This window comes from Sander lucioperca, chromosome 19 (assembly GCF_008315115.2).
Source record: "Sander lucioperca isolate FBNREF2018 chromosome 19, SLUC_FBN_1.2, whole genome shotgun sequence".
NCBI lineage: Eukaryota > Metazoa > Chordata > Actinopteri > Perciformes > Percidae > Sander > Sander lucioperca.
In genome coordinates, this window is record NC_050191.1 from 28,520,499 (window position 1) to 28,536,325 (window position 15,827).

The following is a 15,827-nucleotide window of genomic DNA, read 5'->3' on the forward strand; positions in this document are numbered from 1 at the left end:
ATCAATCTAAACCAATAGGCCGTGCCCGTCCCGGGCTGATTGCTTTGCTTTACTCCTTTGAACATGTGTCGTGCATTTGTCCACGTTCTTGAAGGATGTTTAAAATTATTTGGTTTTAGATTCTTGATGAAATAAACTTGGCGGTGAGTGTGTCTGCACCTTTAACACCTTGTGTGTGTGTGCGTGCGTGGACTGCACCTTTTATCAACATAATCTTTTACTGCACAAACTGCACACATTTCTTGTTGTGTAATCACCTTGTTTTTATGTCCGTTTTCTTGTTTCATGACATCCTGATTACCTTCCAAGTTGCAAACACATTCTCACTCCCATCTCGTAAAATACGGATGCTTGGTCAGGTGCCTTTGTCGTTGTATTGATGCTAAAAAGTCTCCTTTAGCGTCATATAACGCGCTTTAACTAAACCGCTTGGTCGGGACTATTGTCGTCCCTTTTGATGCGGTTATGTTAAGGAAAAGGTTGTGGGTGGGCGTACAGTTCCTGACACGCGGGGGAGGAATACAGGACGGTTAAAGACACACGCGGGACACGATCCCGGTCTCCTGGGTGAAAGTCCTGTGTTTGAGCCGTCCTCCACCCCAGCCAACCTCCTACATCCTACTCTCTAAACCCGTGTAGCTGCTGCTCTCTCCGGTACGTTCTACAAACACGCTGAAGGACGCTTTTCTCGTCGCTTCAGACACCGACAGCCACTGTCCAAACGTCCGTATTTTAAGAGTTCGGAGTGAGAACGGGTTGCAAGTTGTTACCTTTCAAACACCTGGGCATAAAAACAATGGAAAGTTTCTATAAAATTACTGTCTATACTGTAATGTACGTTTCCTTTCTCTGAGCAGAGACAACCAGAGTGATCTGCAGTATGTGAAGGACTACAGACCTCAGACTGACGGCCAGCTGCTCAGGATTCTCCTTCATGGTCCGGTTGGAGCTGGAAAATCCAGTTTCATCAACTCTGTCCAAAGTGTCTTACACGGCCAAATGTACACACATGCTTTTGCAGACACCACCTTTAAAGGCTGTTTCACCAAAAAGGTAAGAGGGAGAACTTTTGATTGTTTTTCTAAGATTACATCCCCAATAAGTATGCCATATAAACTTTGCAAACCTTTATGAAACTTGTATAATAATGTATTTTACTATTTACATACTACAACCTAGAGGTATAAAATCCCTTTGAGTTTTCTGTCTTTGCAGTAGAAGGTAAATAAAGAGTTAAAAACAAAGCTCACTTTAGCAGCTTCGGCGCTACACCGACTTCCTGTCAGGATATTGTGCTAGAGCTGCTTAGACTTCTGTGGTTAAGGTCTGGTTTATTAAAACTACTTTGAAATTAGAAAAAATCTTACTGATGCATTCTTATTTATGTTGGATGTTTTTCCTTTTTGCATGATTTTAAAGGGCTGGAGTGAGAGACATTTTCTTGACCAAAGATACGTTCTTTACATTAGTTTTTTTTTTTTTTTTTTTTTTTACACCTAAACAGTTTGATGCAGTTCAAAGAAACTCGGGTGAGTTTCGGTTTGTTTAAGCTAGTGTGAAAGCTTTCAACAGAAGTCTGATGCGGACGTAACAAACAGACCTGTCTCACTGGGTTTAAGAGAATATCTCAATCCGACTCAAAACTGACTCTGGTGCCGTCCATTTGTTGTGTGAACGCAAAGCAGACTAAGGAACTTGTGGTAGCAGATGGTAGTGATTTTTAGCATGCATTCAAACGTTTAGTAAGTAACTTTTATAACAAAAACTTATTGTCATATTTGCTGCAACTAAAACCCTGTGTTAGAGACAACTCTGGTTGTAATAGGACAGGTTAGACATTGATGTGGAGAGAGAGGGGAAATGACATGTAGCAAAGAGCTGCAGGTTGGAACCGAACCGGCGGCTGCTGCGTCGAGGACAGAGCCTTTGTATATGGGTGTGCGCTCTACCAGGTGAGCTAACCAGGTGCCCCAATGGTTTTCTTTTCAACAAGGCAGTTACTTTAGAAAAAACTCGATAGAGACCAACTAGAATGTTTGGTGACGGCCCAGTCTGAGACACGTCCGAATGCAAATACCAACAAGTACACAATTCGTACTCAAGACTGGATTCGAGAACTACAGCACTGTGGTTTACTATAAATGCATACTTAGGGGGTGGCAGTAGCTCAGTCCGTAGGGAGTTGGGTTGGGAACCGGAGGGTACTGGGTTCAAGTCCCAGTATGGACCAAAGTACAGAGTGTGGATTGGTAGCTGGAGAGATGCCAGTTCACCTCCTGGGAACTGGCAGGTGCTCTTGAGCAAGACACCGTACCCCCCAAACCGCTCAGGGTGCTGGTCCAGCACTGGCAGCCCCCTCACTCTGACATCTCTCCATTAGTGCATGAATAGGTCCTCAGCATGTGTGTGTGTATTTCAGACAAACTAAACTACTAAGTACTACTAAGTAAATTGTAATTTCCCCACTGGGAATCAATAAACAGTATAAATTATTATTATTAAATTACTATATGCTAGCTGGGTATTGATTGCTCAGTGTTACCTGCACTTTTCTCTGTATCTGCTTTATAGTACACAACCTACAAGATCAAAAAAGGCGCAGAGACCTTTTACCCTTTTGTCTTCAATGACATCATGGGCCTGAGTCCAAGCATTGGGGTCCAAGTAAAAGATGTCATTCTGGCTATGAAAGGAAAGGTGAAGGAAGATTACACGGTACAGTTCCTTTGTAATGTTTTCCACAAAATGTTTTAATGTTATTATTTTTGAATTATATACATGTTACGACCGGCTCACAGGCCACAACAAAAGAGGGAGATGCACAGTAACGTTACAATGATAAAGTGACATTTATTAAATAATAATGCAAACAAGAGAAAGATGAGGTGTGATTGTCAGTATCAGTGATGAATGAGGGTGTATGGATGTAGTGGAGAATGTGGGGTGCATGTTGTCAGTAGTTAACAAAGGGGACAACTGAACAGAGAGAAATCATGCTGGTGCGCGGTTGGGGGAATGCGGCCACCTGTACTAGGAATCAAGACCAACATGCCCTGGATTGATTTCAGTTACCGGGCTTCACTAACCTAACAACCACGGTCCCGCATAAGCTGTGTCACGACGATGGTTAACAACTAGTTCAGTCAACCCTGGGTTTCCAAATACAGCGGCGCACGCGTTCACATAAAAGAGGCGGTGTTTGCACAGCACGACCAATCGCAAACATCTACCAGAGCTGCATATTTTATATAAGAAGAGCAAACTATAATTCTACATAAATATGAAGAACACAGACACGGTTTTACAGGCAAAACGCAATACAGTCGCTGCTTCCTAAAACAGGAGGAAAGCTGGCAAAAAAATAGCCGACGCTGTAAATGTGTAAATCACAACACTTATCAATATAATTTCCCCATCAGTCAGGACCAAGATCTGACCATAATTACACTTGTGCTTTCCATAAACTATCGTTGCTTTAGCCTGTTATTTCAGTTGCAACCCTGGCAGTGAGAAGCGATCGTGGGAGCAAATACAAAATATAAAAATATAACTCAAACCGATTGTTGATGTTGGTCTCTTAATGTTTTAACTTTTATGAGCGCACCTCTCTCTCTGTCTGTCTCTCTCCGTCTCTCTCTCTCCCTCTCTCTATCTGTCTCTCTCTCCGTCTCTCTCTCTCCCTCTCTATCTGTCTCTCTCTCTCTCTCTCTATCTGTCTCTCTCTCTCTCTCTGTCTCTCTCTCTCTGTCGCTCTCTGTCTCTCTCTCTCTGTCGCTCTCTCTCTCTCTCTCTCTATCTGTCTCTCTCTCTCTCTCTGTCTCTCTCTCTCTGTCGCTCTCTGTCTCTCTCTCTCTCTCTGTCTGTCTCTCTCCGTCTCTCTCTCTCCCTCTCTCTATCTGTCTCTCTCTCCGTCTCTCTCTCTCTCTCTCTCTATCTGTCTCTCTCTCTCTCTCTCTCTATCTGTCTCTCTCTCTCTCTCTCTCTCTGTCTCTCTCTCTCTCTGTCTCTCTCTATCTGTCTCTCTCTCTCTCTGTCTCTCTCTCTCTCTGTCTCTCTCTATCTCTCTGTCGCTCTCTGTCTCTCTCTCTCTCTCTGTCTGTCTCTCTCGTCTATCTCTCTCTCTCTCTCTCTCTATCTGTCTCTCTCTCTCTCTCTCTATCTGTCTCTCTCTCTCTCTCTCTCTCTATCTTCTCTCCTATCTGTCTCTCTCTCTCTCTGTCTCTCTCTGTCTCTCTCTGTTTCTCTCTCTGTCTCTCTCTATCTGTGTCTCTCTCTCTCTCTCGCTGTCTGTCTCTCTGTCTCTCTCTCTCTCTCTCTCTATCTGTCTCTCTCTCTCTCTCTCTCTCTCTCTCTCTCTCTCTCTCTCTCTGTCTCTCTCTCTCTCTCTCTCTCTCTCTCTCTCTCTCTCTCTCTCTGTCTCTGTCTCTCTCCGTCTCTCTCTCTCTCTCTCTCTATCTGTCTCTCTCTCTCTCTCTCTCTCTCTATCTGTCTCTCTCTCTCTCTCTCTCTCTCTCTCTCTCTGTCTCTCTCTCTCTCTGTCTCTCTCTGTCTCTCTCTGTTTCGCTCTCTGTCTCTCTCTATCTGTGTCTCTCTCTCTCTCTCGCTGTCTGTCTCTCTGTCTCTCTCTCTCTCTCTCTCTATCTGTCTCTGTCTCTCTCGCTGTCTGTCTGTCTGTCTCTCTCTCTCTCTCTCTCTCTCTCTCTCTCTCTCTCTCTGCACACCGAGCTCCGCCTGATCTTCTAAGAACGGTGACGCCGTTATCAGTCGAGTATTGATTGGTCAGTAGGCGGTGCTTTTACACCGGTTGATCTCTAATCTCCAACATAACCTGCTCCCGACTAAGTTTCCACGGCGATATAACCCGGTAACAAGTGATCCACCATCGTGATACAGAAATCCCTGGGTTGAACCTGAAGTTACCTCGTTAATGCCGAATCTTGCTTCGTAGTACAGACCTCTGGTCTCGGGGCAGGCGGGGTTAAATAGCCTGGGAGGACCGGCCAGGTACTCCCAGTCATCTCCTGCAAGTTGACAAGACAAACCACAGTACATATGTACAACAGGCCCAGGGCCGTAACACATATTATGTATTTATATTAATTTATATTAATTTACGGTTATTTAACTAGATATAAACTTGTTTTCCAGTTCAATCCTGATTCTAGGTTGTCAAAGGATAATCAATTCTACAACAACAATCCAGCTAACAACGACAAAGTGAACGTTCTGGTTTGTGTCATTGATGCCAACACGTTACCTATGATGAAAGAGGAAGTTGTGAATAAGATTTGCGAGATAAGGAAGGAAGCCACTTACTTGGGTGAGACCAGAAATCTCTGTTTATCCTTCTCTACATATTATTTTTCAATAGATCACTTTTTAAAAAAAGCATCCTGCAGCTAGCCTGGTTGACCCCAGACCCTTCTCAGCTGTAACTGAGAGGGGGTCTGGGGAAGCTTCATTCACAGCCCATTTCCAAAGGGGCGTCACCAACGGACGCCGCTCAAATCAATCAATCAATCAAACTTTATTTATATAGCACTTTACAGCAACCAGCAGGTATCCAAAGTGCTTAACATCGAAACCAAGAATAAAAACACATATCATACAATATAAAGAAAGAACATGTAAAATCAGAAATAGTTACAGAGAAACAGAAGAATGAAATCGTCACACCACTGCTACGTATTAAAAGCCAGACTAAACAGATGCGTTTTAAGTTTGGACCTAAAAAGAGCTCCATCTGTAATAGTGCGGATATCAGGGGGTAACTTGTTCCAGAGTCTCGGAGCAGCAACTGCAAAAGCCTGGTCACCCCACCGTTTATATCTAGACCTCGGCACTTCTAAAAGTCGCTGGTTTGAAGAACGTAATGACCAGTTGTGCTCCCGCAAAGTTAAAATTTCGGACAAATACTCTACCTCTGGGCACAATTGGATAGTCATTCAACCAATCAGACCAACGATCCAGGTGACGTAGCAGCGACAGCAGCATCAACGGGTTGCTGCACTTCGGTCATGTTGAATGTAAACAAGCAGCTGCTCGCCGTCGCTGAGCTATCGTCATCGTGTAAAGCCGCCTCAACGGTTGTGATTGGTGCCTCGATTTGGAAAAATTGGAAATGGGCTTGAATGGGCTCTTGGCCAGACGGACTTGCAGAGCAAATCTCAAATTTGCTGGAAGTTCGTCAGGGTTTCCCCAGGCTATCCTGCAGCTGTAATCCACACAAAATCTTCACTTACCTTCTGTATCTTTGTTTGTAGTTTCTGTAATCACACAGAACAGCAGCTGTGGTCTGTCTAGGTATTTATGTCAGTTACAGGACTCAGTAGTTTTGTGTTCTCCTTGCAGGGATTCCTCAAGTGGCCATTCTCACCAAGATTGATGAGGTCTGTCCTGAAATCAAAGACGATTTACAGAATGTCTACAAGATTACGCACCTGAAGGAAAAGGTATGTTTAATAAGTAATACTACAAATCTGCACATAGATGGATGGAGTCACAGTTGAAAATGTATTGAGTTATTCGGTCAAAACTTTGACAAAACCGAGGGGATCCTCTCAGACCGAGCCACTGTCCCAGACCCACAGAGTTGAATCCCCAGGGAAGACTGCGTGGACTGCCATCCGTTGAGAAGTGTACAGATGTTTTCGGTTCATTATTAAACTGTGGTGGGCCGTATTTGATTATTTGGTCAAAATCATCCCTAAAACTCATACCAATGGAAATGTACGAATAGCCGAAGCTTCCTATTGATCAAAGCCAAATCCGATTTGAATAAAAAAAAAAAAAAAAAAAAGAAATCTGATTTGGGCACAGTCCTTATACACAGTACTATATACAGTATATGAGTACTATCTAACTTTTTCTCTCCCTATATTGATTCTGATACCCAAACTTGGGTCACTGAATTCCCAGAACTCATCGGATACCAGAGATCTTTACTCACGAAATACAGAGAAATTAAAATTCTGGCTATTTTCCCCTCTGCACACACCTGACCAATTGCTGCCTAAAGTGGCCATTGTGTTGGATTGTCATTACTATTGTTACAAAAACTGTTGGACATTTCAAGTTCCAACTCTTATTTTAGAAGCACGATTTTAGCAAGTCATGGCATTGTCAACACTTACAGTTTCACAGTAACGGCTGCTGCCTTCATTTTAAAACTCACGATGGATCATTAATGTCCGTAATGGCCAATACCTGATCCGCTTAATAAAATCAGTATCAGTCCAAAAGCCTAAACTGTAATTTGTTTTCTAAACGTAGATGGCACAGTTCAGTGTAAATGTGGGAATTCCCATGAACTGCATCTTCCCTGTGAAGAACTACCATGAAGAAATCAACCTCAACAGTGACGCTGACTCACTGATCTTGAGCGCCCTGAAACACATCATCAACTTTGGAAATGATGGCATCAACTTCAACAAGAAGGATGAAGGATCAGACTGATATAAAAAAAGGCTTTAAAGTGGCTATATGTAACATACAGTTTGTGTTGATTGTAGCGGCCGCTTTGGACACAAGCATTAGTGTTTTTACCACACCTGCTGTAGTAAAGGTGTGTTCCTTACGGCAGTGGTTCCCAACCTTTTTTCCTTGGCGCCCCCCCTACTTATGTCTAAGAAAAGCTGAGCCCCCCTCCGAAACCGAAGTTGAGGTAACTCTCGAGATAGAGCCTTACTTTCTTTTTTGATACAGAGGAGATATCAGCACTTTTACGTTTCTCCGCCATGTTTCATTCATAAAATAGTGATGCTGTGGCAGCAGGAAAAACTAGGATGATAGCAGCTAGCAGCTAGCAGCTAGCAGCTGACCTGATGACAGCAGGGTCCCAGGTTAAGAGGTCCCGGAGGTTTGGCCTACTAAGTAGCCTGCCTACAAGTTTAATGCAAGAACAAAAATATATAGTTTTTATACAGACTTTTGTATACATTATATATTCTAGTGTATTATCATAATTTGTTTAACATTAACATGTGCAAATATTTCTTTTTTTTACCTCAACCTCAAACCAGATAAAGACTTGCGCCCCCCCTGTGATCTCTGCCGCCCCCCTTAGGGGTCCCCGGACCCCAGGTTGGGAACCACTGCTTTACGGTGCTGTATTACCCACTGTAGATTACTGAGTTAGTGTTACTGGGAGGTCATATAGTTGCGATGAATTTTTTGCTCAACCAAAAAAATCATGCAATTACATTAAGAGATTAAGTTACAGATGCATCGTTGCATTTCAGGTGTTGCATACGGTAACTTAGTCTGCTCTGGATGTATTGTGAGCTAAACCTGGTATCACTGTCACTGTGTCACCAGCCAAAGCATTAACCCTCCTGTTGTCCTCGGGACAAATTTGACCCATTTTAAAAAATTTGACTTTGTATAATTTGACTTTGTAGAATAGTGTGTTCATGTAAGAATTCATCACTTATAATTTGAGAAAATAAGTTTTCAGGACCTTTCATTTGTTGTATTTTCAATAATCTAACAGACCGATTAGTGTCTCCATCTTAATAACTCGTATTTATTATCGCATTAACAATTAACATTTTGAAACCCACATAACTTTATATTAATTTATAATACAGATCCAAAAGATACTAAATATTTCAGGCTGCATTTATACAACCAAGTCTTATTGCATAGTATATATATATGTGTTATAATATTTGACCCAATGTAACCACCATGTAATTACTGTAATGTGATTATTACCATTACAATTTATTTCTCCTTTTTAAGTCATATTTACACATGTGAAAATGTTAAATTACACATGAAAGTCATACTGTTGTTGTCATTTTCCAGCAGTTTTTTTTTTTTAACACAATCTTGTACATGATTTCATAGCATGATATTCTTTAACCACACTGTAAAAAAGTACAGACCCATTTAGTTATGTCCACTTATTTCTTATTTTTAACTGAACAAACTTATACAAGTTGTGGATTTTGAACTCAACTTTATGAGTTTTTGAAAATTAAACTTGCATTTATTCATTGGGTCGACTATTTTAATTTTTTGTCAGATATGTATGTGTTGATTGAACTTGTAAGTTAAGTTATCAGTTGAAAAAAAAGCGGGTGTGTGTGTTGCAACAAAAAAAGAGTTGCCTTTCGAGTTTAACGTCTTCTTTAACGGCAAAGTTAAAGCATGGACACAATAAATGAATTATACACCGCAGATAAGTGATGTATTCAAATTTCTACTAAAATATAACACGTGTTGTGGCAAACAAGAAAGCACTAGTGCCCCCGGCGGAGGGAGTACCTGTCAACGACTTGTGAATTGTGAATTTGGCATTTCACTCTTCTCAAATATAAATGGAAAGTACTTTTCAAAAGTCAAACGTTTAGCTCCGCCCACATTTAGCCCAACCCCGATCTACGTACTGCAGTCAGGTGCAATTGGTTCATTGGCTGGTCAATTCCCATGATGCAAGGCGGTAAATAGAGTTGTGTTAAAATTTGCTGAAAAGTTTGCAGTTTGTTCGAAATACAAATGTAACTTTATGAATTCCGTTTATTAAACGTGTCTGCTTAGACTGTAGTGTTTTGTTGCCTGGTAACTGTCATTGTTGTGCTGGTTTACATTTGTAATCATGAGTTAAGTGACTGTTACGTTTGATAAGAAGAGCTGCAGTATTGCAGTGTTGGTCTTTGAGCAGTAATAGGCTTCCTTCAGCCATTGAGCTGCAGCGTACCACTTCACTAGTGGCCCTTTTGTGTCAAGTGATGTAAGATCAGCGGCTTTAGAGGGGCCCCTATTTCACTCGGGGCCCTGGGATGGCTGCACCCAAACACCCACGCTATCTCCGCTATAAATGTGGTTATGTTGTTTTAACTTGAAACTGAGTTGTAATAAAGCAGTAAAGTACGTCTGTTATACTAGGCAAGGAAGGTTTCTTGCATTATTAAAGAAAATAAATGTTTTAACTTAAAGTATGAAGTTAAACCAAGTAATAAAAAGAAAAAAATCAACTAAAAGAACAACTTTAACAAAACTGTAGTTACATCAACCTCATTAACTTTAATTTCTAAGTTGAAACAAAGGCAGTCTTCAAGTTGAGTGAACTTCGATTTTCAAGGCAGCAGGTAAACTTGCATTTCCAAGTTAAACTACCTTGAATTTTCTTACAGTGCAGGGTTAAATATCTTTGCCTGTATTATTGCATGTCTCATATAGTCTTCTCACGTACAGTTTGGTCTACAATGCTCTAAAAAAGTCAGCAAAAAAAGTTCCTTAGCCATCATAAATTTAAGCAAATCAAGCAAATTACATTTTTAATAGCAGCGACCACACAGCTGACTCCCAACCTGTTTAACAGCCTGAATATGAAAACTATTTCTGGGGGAATTTCTGCAGTCTGAAAAACCAGTTTCCTGTCTTTTAGGTTTGGCAAACATTAAGGCGGGCCAAAATGTATTCTGAAACTAAATTAATATGCGGGCTGGAACAAAATCTGCGAGGGGCTGAGTTCGGCCCGCAGGCCTTGAGTTTGACACATATGCTTTAAAGCACCTGAAAACATGGCTACAAATCTCAGTAACATGAAATATTCATGACTAAATAAGCAGCCATAAAGTAAAAAACAACATATTTGGGTGCTATAGGAGTTCAACACTCACTGCTCAGTTAATCTGCTTCTTTAGGAATGTGTAGGTTTGGTTTTATTAGATTTAAATTACCTATGACATGAAATATGTAACTTTTTTTTTTTAAATCAGTGAGGAGAGAAAAGACAAAAACTTTCTCACCTAAATTGACTGAAATTGTTCTAACTTTGTATATTACATTCATCACTTATAATTTGAAAGAAGTTTTCAGGATCTTTCATTTGTTGTATCTTCAATAATCTAACATACTCCATCTTTATAGCTAGTTTTGTTTATCACATTAACAATTAACTTAATTTTGAATCCCACATAACTTTATATTATTTATACAGATCCCAAACATACCAGATAGTTCAGGCTGCATCTAAAAAACCAAGTCTTGTGTTATAATATTTCACTCAATGTAATCAACATGTAGCTTCAATAACCAGCAAAAATACAATAAATCTGCTTTTTCAACCTTCAACACAATGCGATTCATTTTTAAGAGTCATGTTTCCTAGTCCTTCCAGAAAAAGAAAAAGAGTTTTTTTGTGATTATTACAGGCAAAAATCCTTGATTATGCGGCACGTTTTCTGAAAAAATGCGATGGAATATGCGGGATATTTATGCAATTTTATGCGATTAAATTGCGGGAACTTGCAAAAACTGCGGTTTCATCATGGCTTCATTGTGGCGTTTGCAGCTTTCCGATGATGTTCACGTCGCGTAATTACGTCACTTCATAACGTTCCCATGGCAACAGGGGAAAATGGCTGCTCTGGTGTTAAGTAAACGCAACATTTTTCAATTTTCTGCTAAGATATGTGTGACTTTTTTGCAACGGAAATGCGGGGATTATGAAATCATGCAAGCCCTGCATATTTTGCGCGGAAATCTGCAATTTATGCGGCGAAAGTGCGTGGGGCCCCCGCATAAATATGTGGACTTTGGCTGATTATGCATTGAATTATGGGATAGCATAATCACGTTTTTCTGGAGGGACTGGTTTCCACATTTAAAAATGTTAAATTACACATGCGAGACAAACTATTGGAGTCTAAGATAATTTTCCAGTTAAAGTGATTAAAATACCATGCAACAGGAAGCTTTAATATAATTTTTGGCAATTGGGACCTCAGAGAAATACTTTCTGATGATGTGATGAATTAACCTTTGTGCTCTTCCCGTCGACCATGAACTTGTTGTCTTTCTGGGTCAAAATTGAAAATGTCGTCCCGGCGTTTTTGTCACTTTGTTTTTTTTGTTCTGTCCGATGCTTTAAAAAAAAAAAAAAGAATGGTCAATAAACCTAAGTTATAGGACATACTGTACCTAATTTTTCAGTTAAAATAAATTCTGATTTATTTTGACTACTACTTAAGATCAGAGAATCAAATTTTAGTCTTGACACTGTTCTGAAACCATTTAAAAAATGTTATTCAAATGCTATGAAATTCTATAAAACACCCAAAATTCAATGAAAGTAATCATTTATTTAACCTGCGAAGAATATTTTCTGGGTTCCATACAACTTACATGCATGCATTGAAGTTATTTTGTGCAATTTGGTTGAAAGAAACCCAAAATTTCTGAGATTAGATTAGACCGGAGGACAACACAAGGGTTCAATCTATAAAGATGGAACCTCATCCTCTATTTTGATGTAACAGCGCCTCCCACAGACGAGAATACATCATTACAGTTTTTTTTTCAAACAGTTTGATAAATGACATCATTAATCACTCAGCTTTCAGGGACAGAAATAATGTAGGCCTATATAGCATTTAGTCATTTAGCCTTTCAATAATTTAACTTCTAAAACTCATAATCACAAGTTAACGGAGCAAGATTAACTTCCATGAAACAGCATTCACTTCTTCCTCTGGTTCAACATAAAGCTGTTAGATCAGGGGTCTCCAACCTTTCTTCATCTGAGGGCTACTTAAAAAAAACTGAAGTGGCCAAGAGCTACTTTGCTTCACACCGCTTACATTTATTTTACACAACACACATAAGTTGAATGAAGCTGTTTGTACACGGATGAAATTGCAAAATCCAAAGCTGATGAAAAATCTTCACTTCATGTAAAGGTTCATGACTGTTTTACAATTCTTTTAGCCCACATAGTTATAGCTACATCACTGAAAATATTCACATCAGGGTCTAAGAAAACATTACCACTTTATACGTCTATGGCCAACAAAGTTAACTATACCTCAAGTAGAAAAGAAAGAGTTCCCTGTGCTTCTGCAAACCACAACAATCCGGTGCAACCAAGGCAGGACAAAACAATGTAGAGTAAAAAGATCGCCGGTGCAACACAGATGTCTTCTTAATTTATAGTTTTTTTATTTTTTAAAGTGCATAGCAGTGACTAACGTTTCGATGTAAGGTTACATCTTCATCAGAGTCCTCTGGAGGACTGAAGATTTAACAGAACTATATATTATATCCAAACAAGCCTTAGTGATAACGTATTATATTTACATAAAACACTTAGCTGTCTGCCATTTCCCTCAGGGAGACAACTGGTTGACCCCAGAGTGGCGAGGACCGGGATGACATGTTCCAGCGCGTTGTCCTCTCTACTGGAACCAATTCAGTACAGAGATCCAAGAGCACAGCTTTAGGGAATTTAAATCGGCATATTAGCCAGTCATCGTCATGGTCCCTGAAGTCTTTTTCTCTCCTGATTCTTCCATTGGTGTAGTCCTCCTGCAGGGCCAGCAGTGGCATCATGCTCCTCTCTCCTACCAACCTACTTTGTCAACTACTTTGTAAAAAAGATAGATGACATACGCTCTTCATTCTCCACCACACTTCCTGAAATCATCTTACCATCCATCACATCCAGTACTCTTTCCTCTTTCACCCCTCTATCTCCAAATCAAATTCTTACTTTGATTACCTCCGCCCGCCCAACCACCTGCCTCCTTGATCCTATCCCTTCTCACCTTCTCCAGTCTATTGCTACTGACCTTCTTCCTTTCCTCACCCATCTCATCAACATCTCCTTGTCAACTGGCTGTTTCCCCGACGCCCTCAAAGAGGCAAGAGTGACCCCACTACTCAAAAAACCAACACTCGAGTCGTCTCAAGTAAATAACTACAGACCCGTCTCCCTTCTTCCATTTCTATCCAAAACTCTTGAACGTACCATTTATCAACTCTCTACCTATCTCCACCTGAACAACCTTCTTGATCCCCACCAGTCTGGCTTCAAGGCTGGCCACTCAACAGAAACTGCCCTCCTTGCTGTCACTGAGCCGCTTCACATCGCTAGAGCAACCTCTCTCTCCTCCGTCGTCTCCTTCTCGACCTTTCTGCTGCCTTTGACACAGTGATCCACTAGATCCACATTTCGACACTCCAGGATCTGGGTGTTTCAGGCTCTGCTCTCTCTTTGCTCACATCTTACCTGGCCAACCGAACCTACCGGGTAACCTGGAGAGGATCTAGCTCAGAACCTTGCCCACTCAAACTGGGGTTCCTCAGGGATCAGTCCTGGGTCCCCTCCTCTTCTCTCTGTACACCAACTCTCTCAGCTCTGTCATTCAGTCGCACGGCTTTTCTTATCACAGCTACGCAGATGACACCCGACTAATTCTCTCCTTTCCGGAGTCTGAAACTCAAGTAGCAGCACGTATCTCGGCCTGTCTGACTGACATCTCTTCTTGGATGTCCAAACACCATTTGAAACTCAACCTTGACAAGACTGAGCTCCTTTTCCTTCCCGCAAAAGGCTCTCCTACCCAGGACCTGACTATAACAACTGACAACTCTGTGGTAGTCCCCACCCAGATCATGTATCATGTAAATGTCTCAGTAGTAATGTCAAGATCTATAAACGATCTGACGGAAAGCTGTAACTGTGAAATATAAAGTCTACTTGTGCTACATTGAAGGGTTAAAGAACACAACAGGACGTTGCACAAACGGGCTGTTTCAGAGACACTGGCCCAATCCCAAAGTCCGGACTCACAGACTCACAGACTTTGGTGCGCATTCTCGCGAAATTCGTAAGGGCTTAGGGTTGTCTCAATGTCGAATTTCAAAGGGCGTGAGGGTCTGAGTACACACTTACCGAGCCCTTTCCGTGAGTCTGCATCAATGCAGACTTCACCAAAGGGAATTACCCACAGCTCAAAATGTTGTGATGATTACCGCGGAGACCATAGGGAAACTGGAAATTACAAAGGTAAACAACGGCACGACACACGACCACGGAGAAGAGAAAAGCCTGTTGTTCAGCTAGTAAAACAAGAGTTTGAAAAAATTTGGAATCAGGCAGTGATCTCGTGAAGTGCTGTCCCAATCCCATTTATACCTATCTGAGCCCATGTGGCCTCACATACTCACACACTTAGCACCTGAGAGCAATTAAGTCTGTGAGTCCTTAGTCCTCAGGGCTCACTTTGGGATTGGGCCATTCCCACCGCCACACCACCATGTGGTGAATCACCGGATCCCCTTTTGCTGGTGTGAACATGCCCAAACAATGTCAGGTGTTTTAATTCCATCGCCAAAAGTAAACATTTTTCATGTAAATGTCTCATTAGAGCTACATGTTTAGCAAATTGTTGAACAGGTCTTCCCTTTGAGTGCAGTGATGATCTGATGAATCCAAAATATTCTTGTTTACTTCTTAAATGTGATTGATGGGCCTCAAATCAGACTGTAGCAAGAAGTTTAGTTTAAGTAAAGTAAGTAAAATGATTGTGGCTGCCTCTTTACATAAAATAAAAGAGACAGAGAAAAAGAACTCTGCTTTGAAAAGAGAAAACAAACACCCTGATGAAAATGAAAGTAAATGTATGTGGTTTCTGGTCTGACGAGACAAAAGGAAATGTATGTTATGTGGGGGAGGATCACTTATTGACATTTACTGACAGCTACATAAATGAAACGCTCACATTACGCTCACTTTGTTCCAGTACAACAACGCAGGTATGAACTTTCCATTACCCTCAAATGTGTCATAAAATTGTGCTTCCTGTGTTTTTGAAAGTAGTGTCAGTATTGTGCCTATTTCGGATCCTAATTAGGCGATATTAACCCTTGTGTTGTCTTCCCCTCTACCGTGAACTTCTTGTCCTTCTGGGTCAAAATTGAAAATGTTTTCTGAGCTTTTTTCTATGCTTTAGGTTTTCCAACGCTTTTTTTATACATACTTAATACACCCAATTTATTTGACATTATAGCTAATTTCTGAGTTAAAAAAGCAGTAA

At 40.9% G+C, this 15,827-nt stretch overlaps 1 protein-coding gene across 1 annotated transcript in view; it reads left to right on the top strand.

Moving 5' to 3' along the window:
* Nucleotides 1-805: 805 nt before the first annotated feature.
* LOC118493807 (interferon-induced protein 44-like) overlaps nt 806-15,827 on the top strand; it is a 28,981-nt gene continuing 13,959 nt past the window's right edge. Inside the window, exons 1-4 of the mRNA XM_035995080.1 lie at nt 806-1,053; nt 2,572-2,715; nt 5,149-5,320; nt 6,352-6,452. Coding sequence (XP_035850973.1) covers nt 1,000-1,053; nt 2,572-2,715; nt 5,149-5,320; nt 6,352-6,452 — 471 coding nt within the window. The 5' untranslated portion in view covers nt 806-999. The remainder of the gene's footprint in view (nt 1,054-2,571; nt 2,716-5,148; nt 5,321-6,351; nt 6,453-15,827) is intronic.